Source organism: Callospermophilus lateralis, chromosome 12, assembly GCF_048772815.1.
Source record: "Callospermophilus lateralis isolate mCalLat2 chromosome 12, mCalLat2.hap1, whole genome shotgun sequence".
In the NCBI taxonomy this organism is placed as follows: domain Eukaryota; kingdom Metazoa; phylum Chordata; class Mammalia; order Rodentia; family Sciuridae; genus Callospermophilus; species Callospermophilus lateralis.
In genome coordinates this window covers 109,817,407-109,838,120 of record NC_135316.1, presented here as the reverse complement: position 1 = coordinate 109,838,120, position 20,714 = coordinate 109,817,407, and the positions used below count along the sequence as shown (strand labels likewise).

Sequence of the window (20,714 nt, the reverse complement as noted above, 5' to 3'; positions counted from 1 at the left end):
GCCGTCTCCTGCGCCTGTCCACTTCCCTGCAAACCAGCCCTGGCCTGTGCACACAGGCCCACCCGCTGACCAGCCCAGCATCGCTGACTTCTGGTCCTGGCTTCTGAAGCGCATGACCACCTGTGAGAGCCCAGTCACACAGGCACCAACAGAACTTGTAACTAGGCAGTTTTCAGACTGTGCGACCATTCCAACAAAATCTGACATGGTTTATGACATCAAAAACAGGACAGTTGGATGACTCATTTTGAAGCACACTTCCTGGTCTATCCCACTCACAGAGGACCAATGGCTTTAGTGCTGGAATTCCACAGTACAAGATCTTTTAGTTTTTTTCTTTCTTTTACTTATGGACAATCACCATTTTTGATAGTGTTTTCCTTTTTTCTCCCTTAAAAAAAGTAAAACAAGTGCTGACTCACCTGCCGTAGCTCCTGGACTTCATCCTTCAGCGCATACACTGTGTCCACCAGACTCCTGGAACAGAAGAGCATGCAGGTCAATGGGCAGCACCGAGCCCCACGGAGCCACAGGGCTCTCCCGGCTCGGCTAGGCCTATCTGGTCTCACAACTTTAACAACCCAGCCCATTCTGTGCTCAGCAGGTTGATCTCTGCTGAGGTTAAGTCCAGCCCACAAGGAAAGTCTGATGGTCAAGTTCTGGGCCCCAGTCCCAGGGGAGTTCTGACTCTATTACCCACTCCACACACTGGAGACTCTTACTTTTCCTCCATCACTGTCTGACCGTTACTTTTAGTTTCTTCAACTATTATTTTCTCTTCTTCTGGAAGCAAGACTTGTGGAGCAGATCCTTTGCGTGAACCTAGGATTGTTCAAGGAAAAAAAAAACCTAAGGTGAATGCCATGGCAGACCCAAGAAAGGGCTCAACTACACACCCTCTACACGCTCCCACAAAGAATGCCCCAATCCCACAAGGAGGGCACCCCACACTCCCCTCCACCTCTGTCCACGGCGCAGGCTCTTCATGCCCACGGCACTGCAGAGGGAAACACCAACCTTTCTGTAATATATTCAACTTTGTTTCTGAATCTAGATTATAATCTTTAAACATAAAAATTTTCAATAGCAAGTAAGTTAAAAGGTTCTGACCACACTGCCCTAGATATTTAGCCAAATTTTAAGTCATTAAATTGTCGCAGAAATTCTAGAAAGACACACAAGATCATATACAGCATATATACTAATTGTTTATAAATATAAAAACTGGCAATTTAAAAAAGTTTAACACCATAGCAACTTCTAAAAATAAAGATATGACAGCACATAATTTAGAAAAAAATAAAATTCATTATCTGGTTATTTTATAAAAACTTCATTCTCCATTCCCTGGAACTGTTTTAAATAAAAGAAAGTCAAGTGTTCATAATGTCAGAGGAACGTTTATGCCATTCAACCAACACAAGCACAGGAGCCTACAAGGGACAGCCCCAAGATGAATGAGGCAAGGGAGGCACTCAGAAACCAATTCTGAGGCCCAAGTACTCTTTTTCAAAAGGTGAGGGAAGAGAACCACATCCTGTGATGTGAGAAAGAGATGATTTTCTCAAAGATCACACAGTGTGGAAGCATGCACCACCCATATTTTTGGAAAACTACACCAATACACATGGGAGGAAGGTATGATGTACCACAAACACCTGCAGTGGTTCTAGGGGAAGGGGACATTCTCTTGGAAAAGTACACCTGCCCTCTGAGGCAAGCTGACCGGGAGAGGCAGGGTTCTGAAGCTGCTGTCTTCCTGAAAGTCTGTCAGGCTACAAGAAGCATACCTGTTGAGCACCCCTGTCGCCATGGAAACCAGAGGGTGGTACAAGTGTTTTAAAGGCAGAATTGCAAAGATAGCTTCCCCAGCACCGTACTGTATAGAGGCAAGATGTACAGCTGCTGCCAAGAGGGACCAGCATCCCTGACAGGCAAGCAGGGCTGGCCATTCTGCAATGGCAGTTCAGAGACACTGCAGCCTAGGGGACCAAGGCCTCAGGCAAGTCTCCCTGGACTGCCCCTTGTGCACCCGCAAAACCCACTCTATCAGAGGGCACCAGGCACAAGCCCCATGCCAGACCAGAAGAGCAGAGACTGGATCAAACTAGGGCGCTGTGTTCACCCTCAGTAAGCTCATGGCAGAAGAGCACACTCTGGGTAAGCAGCCACGCACAATTCTGCATTACACAGTGTGAGCTCCATGTCAGTCACTTCTGACACCCCTGAGAGGAGAGGCTTCTCTGTGCACTGAAACCAAGCACAGTGCTGAGAATTCTATCCAAGCCACATGAGCAGGCATGCTGAGTATTCACCAGGAAAAAAGTCTAGACTATTCCAAGACAGTCTTCCCATGCAAGGTGCCCTGTTCACAGTTGTGGGCAGGGGCTGCAGCTACCACCCTTTCCACAGTGACCCAGATCCCAGGGAGACTGAACTTCAGATGCAGTCCTGCAGAGAAACACATTTTTAAAGCATCACCAGGCTGACCACATCAGCCCCCAGACCTCTGACAGGTCCAGCAGAGAGGCAGAGACCCCCTCTAGGTGACAAGAGACCATGAGAGACCTCCCGGGACTGCAGGCTGCCTCCTTCTAGGCTTTTTCCTGTTAGTGGGGAATGCCGCGGGCCATGCAGACCATAAGAGAACTGCAGGGAAAGCACAGGTACCAGCCAGATGAAAAGTCTCCTGTGCCTCTTATCCAAACTTCTGTTACCTGTCTTTCAAAGGAAAAGTTAACTCATGTGATATCTGCCCAGCAAAACACAGAAGGATTCCAAAGAATCAGATATTTATACCCCAGTGTAGACAACAAAGGGCTCCACTTAATCTTCCCTGTGAAGACAAGCAAGCTGGTCACAGTACATAATTCAGTAGATCCTGATTTTCCTACAGTTATCAAAGTCCCCAAGAGCCCTACTTTGGGTCCAGATGACTGATGACTACCTCAGAGTCAAAAGAGACATCAATGGGGAATGTGTCCTGTTCAACTTGCAATACACATCTTCAAAAGGACCATGGAGAAAGAGGAGGTAGAGAGGTTCTATGTAAATACACTCAGGCAGATTAAATTCTACCAGTACAATGAGTACACTGCTTACAAACGAGTAAGATAAAGTCACAAAGGACACCACTCTTCGAGAAAGGAGGTGCTATGAGATGTGAGGGTCACGTGCCCCAAGTGACTCTGGTTAGGAGTCTCAGCTCATTACCATCTCTACATTAAACACTGAGGATTAAACCCTGTTTTACAACTATTTCTTACCAAACAAATTCATGGATAAATGCCTCAAGTTTCTAAGTAACATAATTAATCTGAGGACCTAAAACCTATGAGGACCAGTAAATGGCTGTATATGCATGACTCCGATCTCACGTTTGCAAATACATTAAATGGCTACAGTAAGTATGAGAATAAATATTACAGACAGAATGTACTACGTAACTGCTCTGTTCCTGAAACACTGCAACGTGGATAATGCTGCTGATCAATCTGAGGTGAGCCAAGAGGCTTATGAATCAAGATCAGAAGTTTGCCGAGGAGTTCATGCAATGCCAATCATCTGTCCAGTTTCAGTATAACATATTTTTATAAAATAACAAAAAAAAAAGTGAAAAATCTTTCAACAAAACAATAAAGAAATATTTTCTAACCAGGTTTGTAAATAAGTTGGCTAATCTCAGATATTATTAAAGTATTCTTAGAGGGACCGTGGCACAATTTTCCTGATTACCTAGGCTAGGAAAAACACTTAACAGCACAACAAGTAAAGAATGGTCTAGCACTTAATTTAAAACCCCACAACTGGGCTTCAGACACATGCCCAGGTTTTAGGTGGCTCCAGGACAGGGAGAGCTGAGCTTCTCGACTTTGTGGAGCTGGGAACAGTAGGGGAGGCTCAGGAAATGCCACGTTCTGCAGCCGCTGCCTGGAGATTCACCGTGCCCTGCACAGCATTATGGGTTTGCTGAGGTTTGCCACAGCACTCCGCTCCTGGGATGTCGGAAATTCATCTGAGTGCTCAACATTTTTTTCAGCATCCACATTAGCATCTTGGGTTTTCTGGGTAACAGTCTGAGCGGTACTAACTAGCCTACAGACCTAAGTCTGAAAAGACAAACAACTGCTGATTTGTCCCTGGACTCACTGTTTCTGTATGGAGGCGGGAATAAGAAAAACGTAACACAACAAAACACTACTCTGTACTACCAATCCCGCACTTCCTCATACTGAAGGACTCTAATGTGCCTGCAGGTGCACAATGTCCACCCTTCGAGGCCTGCTGGGACAGTCCACATGGTCACTTTAGGAGCACTAGTGTCACATGGCAGAGACATGAGTAGCCCCTGGGTGCCCATGGCAGCATCCATTCCACACAAGGTGTGATCCTGTGGGAACACATCATTAGCCACGTCTCAGAACCTTCCCCCAGGTCTCAAGGACTATGGACCTTAGTGTGAGAAACACAGATCTCATCTAGCAATTCTACCTTACGGATGAGGTGACATGCTCAGGCTATAGCAGAGCAGGGATCACCTGGGACTCCATGACCTGTCTGTGCTGTCGTCCTGGCTGCTGGAACACCACTGGGGGGGGGGGGAGGGCACACACTGATGACACACAACCACAGAGCCTCAAGGTCAAGTTCACGGCAGGTGTGATGTGTGTGTAGGCTGAGCCTGTCAGCAGAGCGGCTGTCTAGGGGCCAGCGGTCAGTCCGTCCATCCATCTGGTGCTTTCCCTCTTAGGCCTGTGACCTTCCCAGTCTGCACCAACTACATCAACTAAGGAGGAGACTTTGGGAGGGACCAAGCATTCCACTTAGAAACCTACTTGGCAGACTCTCCAAGTCCACGCAGGCCATGCTGTTCCACGGCTCTGAGGCTGGAGCCCGCTTTTCCTTCCTAGGGAAAGAAGGCGGGCCTCTTCCCTGAGAGCTCTCCATCCACACCTCAGCCTAGCCCTGCACTGCACCAGCGACTTCTTCCTTCCTTTTACTCTGCTTGCTTTCCTCTTCTGAGTCATGGGCATGCACTTTGTAAAACAAAAGGAAAATGCTGACTTTAGTTTAAATTTAAAAAATTTAAAAGTTGTGCTTTTTTCCATTTGTGCCCCCAAACCAATAATGATTCTTTTTTGAAGACAGACCTTCCAGTGATTAAAAATTTGTTTTTTAAAAAAGAAAGGGATATAAAACAAAAGAATGGGCCAGGAATGCCCTTGTATTATCTAGTGCACAGCCAGCCTAAGAAAGCCCCAGCTCCTTTTCGGAGGCAGACACTCCAGGCCCGCGGCCTGGTCTGCCTTGGAGACGCAGTGGTGGGGAGAAAAGTCCTGCTGTGTCAGCGGCAAACTGTGCTCTTCCCCTCCCCCACGGAACAAATATTAAAAGCCATGGGCTAGCAAATGCAAAATTTATTTCAACTGTACATAACATGTCTTTTTTTATATAAAACAAACACTTCATTGCCATATGCAACCACAAACAATAATATGCATACTGTACAATACAATGCAACATTCAGATATACATCCAAGTGAATTTTCAAATGGCAGTCATGTACTAAAAATGGCTTTTCCCATTCACAGATAAAGAGCACAATATATAGCTTTTGTCCAAGATCTTATACCACTATATACACATTACTGTGTTTTGGCAATTTTAGGCAAAACACAAAATTAGATAGCGTATTAAATACTTCTGGCGCATGTTAGTTCAATGGGAACATCTGTAGAAGGTCTGACGCTGGCCTAGACCTGCCTCCTAGCCCAACCTTCAACCTTCTGTCATGAAATCAACCATATCAGAAGGCAGGCTTGCAGAAGCCTGAGGTTCGAGTGTGAGCACGAATGACGTCCCACGGAAGTACACAGGCTGGCCTTTGGATGTCTGTCACCTGCTACACGAAGACCATCTTCCAGGCCTGTGCACTAACACTTCTAACCAGGTCAAAAAAGCCAATGGTGTCAGATTTTGAAATGAATTCAAATAAAGAAAAAGCCAGACTATTATTCTGTAGTGATCTCATCATCAACAAAAATCATCAAGTGGCTTTCACTGATACAAAAAGAAATGATGGCAAAGCATCAGAACTTTGGTGCAGAGAAACTGATGACAATCAAATGAGACTTGGGCTGAAGGAAGTCCAAGTGCAGCGGCTGCACCTCACTGTGGTCTCGCAGCACTAACTGGCAACCGCACCAACGAAGGCGCAGCCAAGGCATCGAAGCTGCTGCGCTAGTTACCACAGTCCCAAAGCAGGTATTCTGTGAATTCCAAAAAAGAGCATTACTCTGTGTGATATAAAAATGAAATTGCTTCTAAATCCATTGCATGATATTAGGTAAGTATAAAAACTTTGTATTAGACTTGTCAAAAATCTCCACTTGCTATTTGAATACACGCAAACCTCGTCTCTACTATAGATTAATACTGGGTGCTAATTTCAGAAGACTGCTCCTCAACTTTCTTATTTTACTAATTGATATAAAAATATGAAATCTCCAGTTGGTGCGAAAAGCTCTGTGGCTGTGGGAACACACTGGTGCCCCAGGACCCTGTGCCTCGCCTCACTCCGGCAGACATGGCACCCAGCTTGCTGAGCAGCACGCCCCACCAGGAGTTCACTAGCACCGCTGGCGGGCAAGCAGCAGGGTCCAGTTCCCAGGCTCGGCACTGCGTCAGAGCGCACAATGCACAACACTGAGCATGCGGGCTGGCGAGGGGTGGTGGAGAGATGCCACTGCCACCCGGAACTCCAGCACCCTAGAAAGGAAATAATGTTATTTCCGATTCACCATGACATCCTGTCTCTGAGGCTGGTTCCAGTGGACACGTAAAATACAACCAAGAGGTTCCATTTTAACACCAAACAGCGTGTGAGGGAGAAGACGGTTCTGCCCCCAAAGCCATGATCAGGCGTGGGCGTGCTGCTGCAACTGAATGCAACACACCACATTCAGTCTTTCTCAAGCGACATCAGCCCAAGGGAGGCCAGTGAAAACTCCTTACAACCAATCCCAGGAAGGCAGGGTGGTTTTCTCCAAGGGACATGGCAGCCTTGTGCCTTCCCCGACCCACACAGTGAGGCGTCGGGCTAATTCTGCAGGGCTGTGAACGGAGTTTCACTGTAGGTGGCTGCTGGAAGCAAGGGTGTGCTTGCGGCTCTCACAGACAGCGCAGCGTGGATGTCAGGGGCAGCTGCCGTGATGGAAGCCAAGCGACAACCCTGCACACTCTGCGCACAGCCTACTCTGCAGGGGGGAGATGCTTCCGACTTTGGACCTAAAGTTGTAGTGCTGGGGCTCTGAATAGAGCAGCTCAGCATTTCAGTGCCATGGCTGCAGTCCCAACAAGGCAGGGGATGTGCTGTAATGATCAGTGACTGCATTGCAACTGTGAGCTCACCTTTGGAAAGAGGAGCTCCCCACAAACGCCACATGCAGGACACATGAGGGCACAGAGCTATGGGGGTCAAGACAGCTCTGAAAAATGCAACACCTGCCCTTCTGTGTACCTGCCAGGACCAGAGCCACACAGCACTGCACAGCAGCATGACGCGCATCACTCGCACTCGGAGCCTCATTACAGATGCTCCTCTCAGTGCCTTGCCACAGCTACTTGGTCAAATGTTACACATAAAAAAACCTAAGTTCCTACATAAGGCCAGAGTCTCCTCTGTGTTGCTGGCACTTAAGATCACAAACCTGTGTGGTTCTGGTATAAAATACAAAAGTGTTCATACAGCTGTATCCAAAAAGAAATGAAACAGTCGCTACACAGGAGAAAAAAAAAAAAAAAAACATTTTGAGTTTGTATAAAACAACGCTCCATTGGGGAAAGCACCCTTGGTACAGGCTCATGTGAACCCATCATCTTCCTCAACAGGCAGCAGTTTGAATGCATACTCAGATTGGCAATTAAGCCTCCAGGAGGTACAATGGAAAATACCAGGAACACTCTCAAAAGTTGTTAAAATATCACATAAAAGAGACAAGGAACAGCAAGAAACATCTAAGAAAAGCAGGCTGCGATACAACAAGCATTGGTTAAGAAAAGCTCAGAAGTGCATTAGTTCTGGTGAGAGATATATGAGCAACAGCTCTTACGAGATGCAGAACCCATTCTGTAACTATGGGCTGTCCATATACTGTCATACTCAGAGTCTTCCGAGAGGTCTGAGGGCTCCAAACGAGAAAGGCTACTGCGACGACCCAAGGAGTCTAGACTTGATTGGTCGTCATCAGCCAAGACGTGATTATGCATCAGGTCAGTGCCTTGCCATGCTAAGACGGGGGGGTGGAGTGACAGGTGCGACAGGCAGAGGTGGGATGAGGAGGACGAACAGGAAGAGCCACAACCAAAACATGAAACAAAAGCAAAAGGTGATGGGAAGAGAAGGAAAAGAGAAAATATTGTTAAAAAAATGGCAACAATGCTTATTTCTCCTTATTTATGGCTGGGTTTTAAATAATGAACTTATTAATTATTAGCACAACCCTCAGAACAACACTAGATCAGTTGTTTTAATAAACCTATATCCAATATTATCTCTAATTGCTCTTTTTTTAAGATAAAGCACTCACCTAAAAAATTTTCTACAGATTTGCCCACGTCCAAATGATGATTCCATAAACACTTGACAATTAACTACTTCTATTAATAAATGGTCTCAGGACATTATATATAAAAGGTACCATTTATGTAGCTGAAACTACTGCCTATTCAGTGAACAAATGCATTAAATGCAAAATAATGTCAAATATGTTTTGACTTACTTCTTGATCTCTGCAAGCTATACATCACCAGCAGGGGTCTAAACTTACCTTATCAACCTACAATCAGTGCAAAAGAGGGCGCCTGGCCCTTCCACTACTGCTTGTGGGGCTTGCCAGAGCAGAGGTGGAGTTTATTCACAATGTTATCAACCTGGTGCAGGCCTTTCCCCATCAGGATGACAGGCATGAACAGGCGATGCTACTATGCTAAGAGGAGAATGGCAATAGGCAGGGAACAGCTGGGATAGAGAGCAGTGAACCTGGCAGGCAGCTGGGCACGAGAGCATGCAGGGCAGCAAAGGGCCTCCCTCAGGGAGACAGGGCTGTGAAGGGGACTGGAAGCCACAGCAGCAAGTAGCCTCTGTGCAGACTGCATGTGAACTAAGCCTCCATAGTCTGTGCAGGTCACTACTTCCTTGAGCAAAAATCAATACTCAGATCCAAATGCACACTGAACTGAGCTGAATTCTGGAAAAATAAACTCCTTCTAAAAGATGTTGTTACTGCACATTAACATGCCAAAGCTGCTGCACTGTGAGTCATCTCCTCTTGGTGAGGAAGGGTGCCCTCCTGCACAGACATGCATGCCTCATCACCACCTGTGCTGGCAGTGTGAGGTCGACGCCTTGGCTGATTATCCTCTCTGTCCCAGGCAGTTCTGCCCATAGTATCAACCAAAAGCAAATCAGACTACTGACCAATGCTTTCTTGCATGGGAAGAGTGGACACGCTGACATGGACATTGCACTAAGAAAGGCTCTATGGAAGCTGCAGGTCATCCCTCTGGCATACCTGGCAGCAGCAAAGCCATAAGGTGGCCCTGTGAGGCCCACAAAGCACACACACCCTTGAGAGACTAGGACCTTCAGCTGAGACTACTAAGTTAAACTTTATTCAAGTAACTGAAATTCAGAGGACTACTTTTTAAAAATCCCAAATTCAAAATCCATAAACTTACAAACATTTTATAGTCTAGTCTACCTAAAATATAATCACTAACAAATTATGAAAATGTAATACCTTTAATCACAATACTCCGCACTTACAAATGACTGCCTAACTGCAAACGTTGGTGTTCTAGTTTGCTGGAGTACCCAAGCCTTCCCACTTCTTTCCCATCCCTCGACCAGTCACTACAATAGGCACCTTCACCAGAGAGTAGACTTCACCAGAACAAGGACTGTGCTGACCACTAGAAAAAAATCTAAATGAAGACACTAGAAATGTAAAAAAGGTTCAGGCCACACACATCTACCTGGCCCCTGATGGCTAGCTTATGTTCACAGCCACAGGCACCTCTGACAAAGCTGTACCGGCTACAAAGTCCTTGTCCCCTGTTTCTGGTTTTCAGCATTAGTTTAAGTAGGACACACGCTAAGCTGAACCGCCCCACCTGCAGGCATGAGAATGAAGACCGGAGGGACGTGCTCTGCCAAAAGCCACGGCGGAAGAACCCAAACTCACCAAGGGGAAGCCAGCTTTTATGCCCAGGTCATGTCTGAGCCACCCAGGTCTCCAAGGCCAAGAAAAGCCCCCAAAATAAGGACAGCAGGCCAAGAGGCCCACTGAGGTGGAGAGGCCCCCCTGGGCCATGCACTGATGCCCAGCTGCCGCCATACTGTGCTGCCTTCACCCCTGCCAGGGAGATGTGAAAAGCCACCTCCTCCCTGTTCACACCACAGACTGAACTGTTTCTACTTAAACATTATATATAAGACACGGTAAATTTTGTGGTGATCAGTCAACCAAATTAAGGTAGTTTGTGCTTATTTCCAAATATTTATAAGAAAAAGAAAGGGAAGCTAACAGAAGCCTCACTCTAGGTTTATATTTTGGACAATATTTAACAATTCTGAAGAGCTTTAAAAAAACAAGCCCGAGTCCCTACCTTACACCAGCAATGTGAAGGGCTGAACAAGTAGCCTTCTACCATCATCTGAACACAGCTAGGTGCAAGCCTTAGGAATGCTGGCAGCGCCCTATGGAGAACACTGGCCAGAACACCACGCTGCTGCTCTGCTCAAGCTCAGATCCTGCTCACATGACTCAGGGACTCAGGGCTCCCTGTGTGTTGCTTGATACATCTCTGAGACCTCCCTCCTTCCCTCCCTCAGAACAGCTCAGGCATGGAGCAACGTTTAGATTGTGACGAGAACACACATCCCAGCGCGCTCCTGTGAAACTTACTTGAGTTGAGGGTCTGCCGTGTCTTGGCGCTTGTGCAGTAAGCCTCGATAACCTTCAGAATCTGAGCATCTTCTTCCAGAGCCGCCGTGCCTGCAGAGAGATGCAGAGGCATCACTACCAAACACACATCCCACAGCCACACTCCACAAGCTGTCGTCAGGGTGTGCTCAGAGGCATCAACTCAGCTGACATCAGCAGGTGAGAAGAGCCCTCCTTTTATTTTCTTGTCAGGCAACTGTTCTCTTAATATCTACAAATGTGTATACTCAAAAAGGATTTTTCAGTTTTTAAAATATTTTTATCTGTAATTTATCTAGCAAAGGGCTGCTATCCTTAGCTGTCTTGCTAAGCCATTAAAAAAAGGAGGCCCCTCCCACATAAATTAAAAAAGGATAAGAGAAAAGAGTCAGCAACTCACAAAAGCACAGGTAGTAAGAAAAGCCATTCTACCTCATCAACAAGAGCCTGGGCTCACATCCTCAAAACCAACCCGACAACACCAACACCAGCAGAGGTGGGCAGTGACCTCGAAAGGCATCGGATGCAGGCCTGCAAAGGAGCTTCCCTCTAACACAAATTCCTACCTTAGAGGTCAATCTACAAAATTCACAAGCCAGGTCAGCACTCCTCACAGCCTTCTTGCAGAGCCCTTCCTTGAGCCGGCTCTTGGACACTGGCCCTGTCTCCACTGAGAGCAGGCACAAGCACACAGGGTTAAAGCCCAAGGCAGTGGCAGTGGGCACAGGCTCTCACATCAGTGTGCACCCAAGAGGTGTTACACATATGGGCAAGCGGCTTATTTTCTTTATCTTCCTCTTTTTCTGTTTTCTTTCTTTCCTAAGATACTACTTGGGTACCTATTTTAAAAGGCTCACCTACTCTAATAGAAAATGTGGAAAGAACAGAAGGCTAAAGTATTAATAGTGGTATAACAATGAAGCCTCGATGTCATTTTGAGAGAGTAAAATTCATACCAGTATTCAAACCCAATATTCATTACTAGACAATAACTCACAATGCAAGAACTTAAGAGCTCCCAAGAAAAGGCCTAAATCTCACTAAGTGGAAGCAATCTTCTGACAGGCTCCTATAACAACCCACTTCCTCAGAGGCCAGAAGTCCACTTCCACCGAGGGCTCCTACAGGGAACTTCCAAAGGCAGGCTGTTCCCTGTGGTGGTGCAGGACTGTGTCTTTGTGGGGACCCTATCAGTCCAGCTGATGCAACCAACTGCCCATGTGAGACATGGCTGAATACAAAGGAAGGCAGAGAATGAGGTAGGAATCTGAAAACAGCTCTGGCTTTCAACAAACCACCATGCTGATCTACTGTGGGCAGATGCAAGTAGCCAAGGCGGGGAATCGCACACTTGCTGTGTGGTCTGAGCCGTTTCATAGACTAGAACAACGCTGGGATCCTGGATGCAATAAAGGCTGAAACAACTTATGAAATCACAGTGGCTTAAAGCAGTGAGGCTCACCTGCACCCGTGATACGTGGCACTGTCACAGAGACCACTTACACAGAATTTCCTTTAGTCCTCTGTCTCACAGGTCCTCCTGACCCTCACATGCGAGGACTGCAGGGCAGGGCACTTGGATACCCACTGCTTCTCCTCTGCATCTGCCCAAACTTGTGCTTGAAATAACACATCTTCACCCGAGTCTGGGCCTTCCCCGGACATCGAATCATATGTTCACCATCCAGCTAATACTTGCTCCTGGATACCTCCTGAGAGCCTCATGCTCTACATCCTTCTGGCTGCCCCAGCCCTGTGCCTGCCCTGTCCATCATGGCTCCTGTAGTGCACCCCAAGGCCACAATGCTGAAAATCACAGGCCTCACATACAAGGCCTGTGGGCCTGTACCCCCAGCCATCACACTGCTTATCTGCTGCACAAGATGAGTCTGTAGGATGCTGTGTCTCTACCACAGAGGACAGTAGCCCTCACCCAGCTGTAAGGACTAGAATGTCTTCAGACATTGCTTAATGTGCCCTGGGGAAAATCCCACCCAGAGAACCATTACCATAGGTCCTACCTTCCTTCAGCACCCCCAACCAGGACATCTGCCCACATTTTACCATCACCATCAACCTGGGCCCACTACCATCCCCTCTCACCCTCATGACCCGGCTCCACTTTTGCTTCAGCCTGCTTGCTCTCATGCAATAGGCGAGGCCTCTGGACCCTGAGGCACCCCACTGCCTGAGGCACCGCAAGGGCTCTGGCATCACCAGTCCCTCACTCCCCAGGCAGCCCCTTCTTGCACCTGCAGCCAGGGCTGAAGAGACTGCAATGCCTCTACTCAGATACTGCCCTTGCATGGAAGCCATCCCACCAGCCCCGGCCAGTCTGAGCACTCCCCAGACATGCACTGAGAGTTTGTCTCGTTTCTCCTCTGTCTTCTGCAAAACCTGAGCTCTAGGAGGTCAGGGATGTTTCCTTCTTTCACAGCTGTGTCTCTCATACCAGCACAAAGACAGGGCTAAGTGTCTGCCAGTGACTGACGAGCGCACCTGCGTCTATGTCATGGCACCCATGACATAGATGTGTGCTCCACACAGAAGGTGCTGAGCAAATACCTGTTATGAGAGGGCCACCAGACATCCTGGAGCCCAGCCTCATCTCCCCTGCACAGCAAGCAGTGGCAGCCAGGAGGACGCAGTGGGCCTAGCCAAGCCTTAGGCACACCTCACAAGGACTGCACACACTGCTCTGGTGGACTGGAACCTGTGCACCAGGGCAAGGAGCAGGCAGTACAGCCACCCACACCAGGTGACACACACAAGGACAGGGCGTCCGCATCGGAGCTGCTCAAGAAGCTGCTGTCTCACTGGCTTCCCCCACATTAAAATGGCCTCACACAAAGGATAGAGAAGCTGCTGCTTAGCACCTGGATCAGAGCTGCTGGGCCAAGCTGGCACCTTTCCTGGTGATGCCAACTACCCTCAAGTTCTGAGTAAAAAATCTCTCCCTTGGGCCTTCTTTTGGAAATAAACCCCTTAAGGGTCCCAATGAGTACAGTGAAAAGAAAAGTGACTCCCGAAAATTGCAAGGCCTGCGGAAGACCCCTGCTGGCACCTGCTGGCTAATGGGCTCTGTCCTGCAGGGAGGGACATCAGGGTGGAATGATCATGCCCTGTCCCCACCAGGAGCTTTCCTTCAGCCCTGGGCAGTCCCCTAGATGGCCACATGCTTGCTGCGCCCCTCTGCAGCAGTCATCAGGCCTAATGTGCTGGGTAAGATGAGTCTGTGTGCTGGGTGGATGCTGTGTGATACCCCTGGTCTACCATTGAGGGTAGTAGCCCTTACCCAGCTGTGACAACTACAGTGTCTTCAGACACTGCTGTATGTCCCATGGGGCAAATCTCACCCAGCATGAAGCAGGGCAGGGAAACTTCCCACTAGTTCTGCAAATGACTAACTTTATGAATCCCAAAGCTATGGCCTGAGCACCTTAGTGTGAGTTTCCCTGTGAGCACAGTGTAGGACCCCAAGGTAGGGCAGAGACTGCTTCCAGCTCCCCGGAGCCTATGAAAGCTTACCTCTGAGTCCCCCAGCAAGAGACAGCAAGGACTGTGATCCTGATATGTGAACAGAACAAGCCACAGCCTTAGAGAGGAAACTCTAGGAATCCTAGCATGTCAGGCTTCATGGGCCAAGTGGATAAGAGCAGGTAAGGCCCCATTTACAGCACAGTCCTTCCCCCAGCCTCCTAACCCATGTTTCCTGCCCATCTGCTGGTCCCACCTCAAGGAGTAGGCCCTGCTGCCTGCAGTTATGGGAAGACCATAACTGTTTCTCCAGCCGCTTCTCCACCGTGCACGCTAAGCCCCCACACCCAGTATAGGGACTTACTTTTCCGCAAGGCGAACTCCTCGTCTGAAGGTTTCCGTTCAGGTTTGCGCTTCGGCAGCAGCTTTTTCATGGTCTTGGGACTCTTACTAAGATCCTGGGGAAACACAAAGGACAGGAAACAATGACAGATGCCAAAACCTGCCGGCTCTCCTGGGTGTCAGGACAGTGCCCCCAAGGCAAAGCAGCCACACACAATTCCCTCAACTCTCACGTGGCCTTTGCCAGCTGTGGAAGAGTGGAAGAGTGGAACAGCGGAACAGCATTCACCACTGATCCCCTCAACTCCAACAGGGACCCTTGTGCTACCTGGGTCTTACCAGTCCTGGGATGGCAAGTGGCAGAGGTCCCCACTGGCAGGAGAGAAAGGGCAGGCGGTGGGAGCTGGGCTTGGCAACTATGGAGCAGACCTGCTTGGCACAGCTGACTAGGAAGAGGTGAGGGAACCAAGGCAAGTCAGCTCCTGTAGCAAAGTGCTTGAAGCCTCCAGGGAGAGGCCACACACCCACTGCTCTGGGCCCAGGCACAGCTGTGGCGCACGCACAGCCAGTCCCATGCCAGCTTGGGAGGGACCACCTGCCCTGCCCACTTGGCACATCTTCATCCTGAGGTGAAAACTAAGTGGAGGTGATGGGACAGGTGACGTCTCAACTGCTGAGCACATGCTGGACATAGATACTAAAGAAGGCTGCCCTCCATCAGTTCGGTCCCACACTCGGGGCAGACATGCTACAGGACCCAACTCAAAGCACTAAGGGAACAGAGCCTGACTTCTGATGCTACCACTTCAAAATCTTCTCTGTAAATGAACATATGCAAGGTCTTCTCAGTGCCCCAGGAATCAGTTTCTGAAGAACCACTTCCAACGTGGGCTCCACTGCTTCTCTGACTCAGAAGAAATTGCCAAGACCCCTGGAGAGGTCAGTGCCCTGCCCTGCCCTGCCCTGCCCTGCCCAGCAGGCACCTGCACACCAGGGCTCAGGGAACAGGATCCAGCACCTCTGCCCACACCCTGCACCCACCAGGCGGCCTGATGGGCAGCACTCCAGGGCTCCATCTTCTTTGCCAACTCTGTTCCTAGGGACGACTTCTCACTAGGGTTTTAAGGCACTGGAAATAACAAGCTGTAAGCAAAGAATGAACGCACTTCTCTCTCCTGGCATCTAAAAGTAATTGGAGTGTGACGTATCACAACCAACATGCTTAAGCTTGCTTCCGTGACCCTCCCTCACCCCTTCTACTCCTTCGTCCAGCAGTCTCCAGTAATTAAACCTCCATCAGTGCTTGCCTGCATTATCTCACTTTTTCTTTATACCACAACACTAACAAAGAACATCAATATCCTTCATGCAGCTACCCACAATTAAAAACTTCTGTCTGGGATGACTCTCGGCAAGACCCTTAATGAGTTAAGCACAACGTAAAGGCTGACTGAAATTTCGCAGATAGTACTCCTGCTTTGCTGGCATGAATGGAAGAAGGGTCTGCCCCAGCAACCCTGGCGATGTGGCCCCTGGTTGGATATGCAGGCTCCAGGCCAGGATGCGGCATATCACCACATACAACTATGCTCATTTGCACACTTGTTCTTATGCATTTATACCCACACTTGTGCTCACAACTGCACTCTAATACTCATTTTCACATGCTCACAAGCTCACTTTAATTCTCACATTCACAAGCACGCTCATCTTGCACACCCACACTCATTTCCACACATGCTCATAAGCCCACTCTCATTCTCAAACTCATAAGCCCACTTATCTTGCACTTATAAGTGTGCTCGTATTCATGCATTCATTCTCGCACAAGCTTATTCTTTCACACTTACACAATTGCTCTTATCCTCACACACTCATGCACGACTCCTTATCACATGCACACTCACAAGCATGCACATTCTCTGTTCACAAACTCACACTCTTCTCATACGCGCACATCAATAACCAGTGTCCTCAGGTGAAGGCACTTCTCAGGATGCACTCTCAGGGTGTTCCCCTCCTGCTCAGGGCAGGCGCAGGGGCAGATGGACTTACTAGGAATGGCACCTGACATGAGGTGCACCTCACGTTTGGAACAAGACCCAGTCAGAATGAAGAAGACTGCAGATTGCACCACAACTCCTCACAAGTTCAAGGAGCATCGCCTGACATGACTGTTTACATTATTTGTAAATTTTCTCTTCACGGATAGGATCTCAAACTGAAAGAATGGGCTAAGAGGTGTAGCACAAAGGCACGCAAGTCATGACTATTTGGGGCCTGTCCCTCCCCAGCTCCTGCCCTAGGTGCACACCCGAGCAAGTGTGTACACCCATCCCCCATGTCTCCTGAGACCCTAACAGTTGAAGGGAATGGTAAGAGAACCAAAGTGACTCTACTTCGCTGCTCTCATGAAACTAATTTGCATTTTTTTATGTCACAGAAACATGGAATTTTCATTTCTGAATTCATTGAAACAAAAACTGGAATGAAGTACAGAACAAGAAACTCACACAGACAGAATGGCTATTGTGTGAGCGGCCAAAGAACCTTACCTCCTTGTAGCAGAGTGCAGCTGAGGGCCGGAGAGGGGGCGCGGGCCGCAGACAGCTCAGACTCCAGGGCTTGGGGGTCTTTGGAGGCTCCAGGGGCCCCCAGCTGATGGTGGTGTGCGGAGCACCATGGTGGGAGGGGTGGGGGAGCGTGTGGTAGGCAGGTGTCAGAGCCATGGGCTTGCTGTCTGCATGCTTGCTGGATGGGGTGACAGGATGCGAGGGGAGCTGCCAGGGACAAAAGTGAGAAGAGCAGAGAGAGCATGAGACCAGCAGAGTCCCGTAAAGGACTGAGCATGTGCACCTCACTCTGCTCCTTAGATGTAGGAGACAAGCTTAGTGGTCCATTTCTGGGCTGGGCAAAGGGTTGCAGGCACTGTCTGCTACAGGAACGCCTTACTCTTGTTGGAAGAAAGCAGTTCTGCACCATGGACTCAAGCCCGGCCTCCCACATTTAGGAAAAGGTTCATCACTCTGCAGGAGCATCAGAATTTCCTAAGACATCTGGCATTGCCTATACTGGAATGTGACAACAGGGGGAGAACACTCTCCCTAGTCACGTGATTCACTTCCTGGTGATCCTTGCACAACTAGCCCAGTGCCTGCTAGGGAGGGACAATCTGCCCTGTCCACTAGGGCCTGGATACTGTGCTGAGGGAGAGGGAAAGGAAGGAGAGAAACATCTCCTGACACAGCAAGCAGATCCAGTCCTGTCTATGACCGTTTTCATGTTAAAAGGGCAAAGTTGAGTTGCATCAAAGGTCTATAAAGCCCCAAAGAGCTAGAACCTGGGCCTTGATAGAAAATTGCCAATATCCAGGATAAAACAAAATACAACTTTTCCTGAAAAACTTAGCCTTAGTGAAAACAAGCTATTCAAAATCTGACTTTTATAAGGGTGTGTCATTAATAAGGTTCATATTCCTGGAACACCCCTCCGCCTCCATTCCATCACACTGACAGTGAAAGCAGAAAATGCTGAATAAAGTAAGTGGCACTCAGCAGGAGCCAGCAGCCTTAAGTCAGCCAACAGGTGACACAGGCAGCTAGGAGGAGCGGCAACCTGGGGGCCACTCTCTAAATATATTCATGACATGGGAACACAGGCAAAAGGGGAAGACCCCATGCCTGGGAGTGCGAGCCGTGGCCTCCTGCACTCTCCAAAGTTGGCCCCTGTGAGGGGGTGGAACCATAAAAAAATCAGCTGACCGGCACAGCCAGATGAGATTATTTTAAACACCCCTTCTGGCAATAATGCCACAGCAGGTAATGTTTGGTTCATTCCCCTCCAGTTGGAAACTCAGAAGACGGTGCTTAATGCTAAATGAGAGTAAGACTCCGGCTTCATTGCGGGAGGCCCAGAAATGCTTAAAGTGGTGAACCACTAAAGGAAAAATGAACCACTGGTAAAACTATCCCAACCGCGCCCCCCCCCCCCACCCAATGAAGATGTGAGAAAACACAAATTCAAAGTGCTGCGTAATCCTAATTCATTCTTTCAAAGATCTGCCCAGTTTTTCAATACTATTTGATAAAGATGATAAGTGTTTATTCGACATCAATTCATTACTAAACACCAGTACAGAGAGGTTTAAACACTGAAACTTTGGTGTTGATTCATTTTGAAAAGTTCTCTCTAAAGAGCTGCTAAACTTTTTAAAGTGAAAAATAAATTTCTTAAAATCAAAACAGTGACTCAAAAACCATATTTTATGCCTTCAACATGAATCTGGCCCTTCTCGTCATTACCATAATTTGCTGTGTTTTTTGTTGTTTTTTTAAACAAACATAACACACACAGCTAAAATTTCTCATCCATGGACAGTGCTTTCTGGGGGATTTTAGTAGCAACACTCCCTCCAGTCCGTCTTTTGGGGCCATTCAGAGCAAAGGCCACATGTCCCACAAATGTCAACCAACTCATGAGAATGCCTGACAGAGGGTTGTGACACAAGAGCACCCAGTGCCAGCCCCACCACAGGCCATCACCACTTGAAGCTGGGAGGAGGAGATCTCGGGAGCCCTTACGGTGTGAGATGGCACGGAGTGGGGCTTGATGGTGGGGTTGCCCGCAGATGTGACCTTCGTCTGCTTCTGCAGATGGTCCACCCATTCCTGCAGGTCCTGCTGGTTGTTGCAGGACACCAGTATCCGCTCGATCATGCTCCCTGGAAAGGAGGGAAACAGGCTGAAGTGGAAACTCGGGCAGGAAGCACATACACACACATACCCAGAACACGACTCAGCAATGCTTAAACGTCACCCTCCAAAATGCATCAGCAAGGTCTGCGCTCAAGAGACAGGCTGCCTCCCTGGCGGGGACAGACAGCACACACACGGCTTGTGCCTATCACCTGATATTTCAAACGCATTCCTATGATTTTCACTGTCCTCAAGCTTTGTGATTGTCATTCCTGTCGTTGGTAGCTTTCCCTAAAAAAGAACCCCCACAAAAAAATGCAATTAGTGCCTTTCTAGTAAAGAAGTTCTGTTATTAAAATAAATATTAAATGACTTTGGAGGTGGCAATGGTGTCATGCTGCTTGTGGCAGTGCACGCATAATATAAAGAAAACTCTCAGGTAAGGAATCAGCCTACAGAACGATGAATGTTCAAAAAACAAAGAAAAATTTCATCTGTTCAATTACTCTAAACAAACACCAGGACATAAAAACATTACCTACTATAACAAAACTAACGTGTATCACAGCTGTTTCAAAGGACACAGAAGGGAGTAAGCTCAACACATGAAGGCAGAGACAGGGTGGGAGATGGGTCAGGCACATGGGCTGCCTTACCAGTTACAATGCAGTCTGCCCACAGCAAAGGGGCTGTGCTAAAGCACTGCAGGGCAGGCAGCCAACCTGAGGGATCTGAGCAGGGAACGTCTGCTGGAGACACACAATGGGGCCAGGCTGATGCCCATACACAAAGCAGAGCTAGCCCCAAATGTCACCCTCCAAAACAACACAGCAGCAAAGGTCTGTACTTAAGGGACAGGCTGCTTCCCTGGAGGGAAAAGACAACACTACAGCTTATGCCTATCACATGGTATTCCAAATGCACAGCTTGCCCTGGGCACACAGACCACACAACTGGACTAAGCCTTTAGGGAAGTTGGGGTTATTCTAAGCCAAGCTGCATGGAGCCACTGTAAGCAGAAGAGCGGGACTGCACCAGCACCCAGACACAGAGCTCCCACAACACACAAGGGACATCCCCAGACATGTGGTAGTATCACAACATGCAGATGCTCCCAACATCAGGTAGGCAGAGGCCAGAGAAGCAATCACATCCTATAGCACAAGGACAGTCCCCCATTCTCGCCTCCCAAGTAAACAATCATCCAACCCAAAGT

At 48.3% G+C, this 20,714-nt stretch overlaps 1 protein-coding gene across 8 annotated transcripts in view; it reads right to left on the bottom strand.

Annotated features, from left to right (window-relative positions):
• Positions 1–20,714, bottom strand: part of Arhgef7 (Rho guanine nucleotide exchange factor 7) — a 135,775-nt gene that overhangs the window by 3,084 nt on the left and 111,977 nt on the right. For 7 of the 8 annotated variants that reach the window (XM_076872624.1, XM_076872627.1, XM_076872628.1 and 4 more), the window contains 7 exons: positions 19,711–19,789; positions 19,385–19,524; positions 17,360–17,584; positions 14,827–14,920; positions 10,968–11,057; positions 723–822; positions 423–477 (listed from right to left, as the gene is read on the bottom strand). In XM_076872624.1, coding sequence (XP_076728739.1) covers positions 423–477; positions 723–822; positions 10,968–11,057; positions 14,827–14,920; positions 17,360–17,584; positions 19,385–19,524; positions 19,711–19,789 — 783 coding nt within the window. Of the gene's footprint in view, positions 1–422; positions 478–722; positions 823–8,111; positions 8,289–10,967; positions 11,058–14,826; positions 14,921–17,359; positions 17,585–19,384; positions 19,525–19,710; positions 19,790–20,714 lie in introns of all 8 variants that reach the window. The other variant, XM_076872629.1, reaches the window with a different exon arrangement.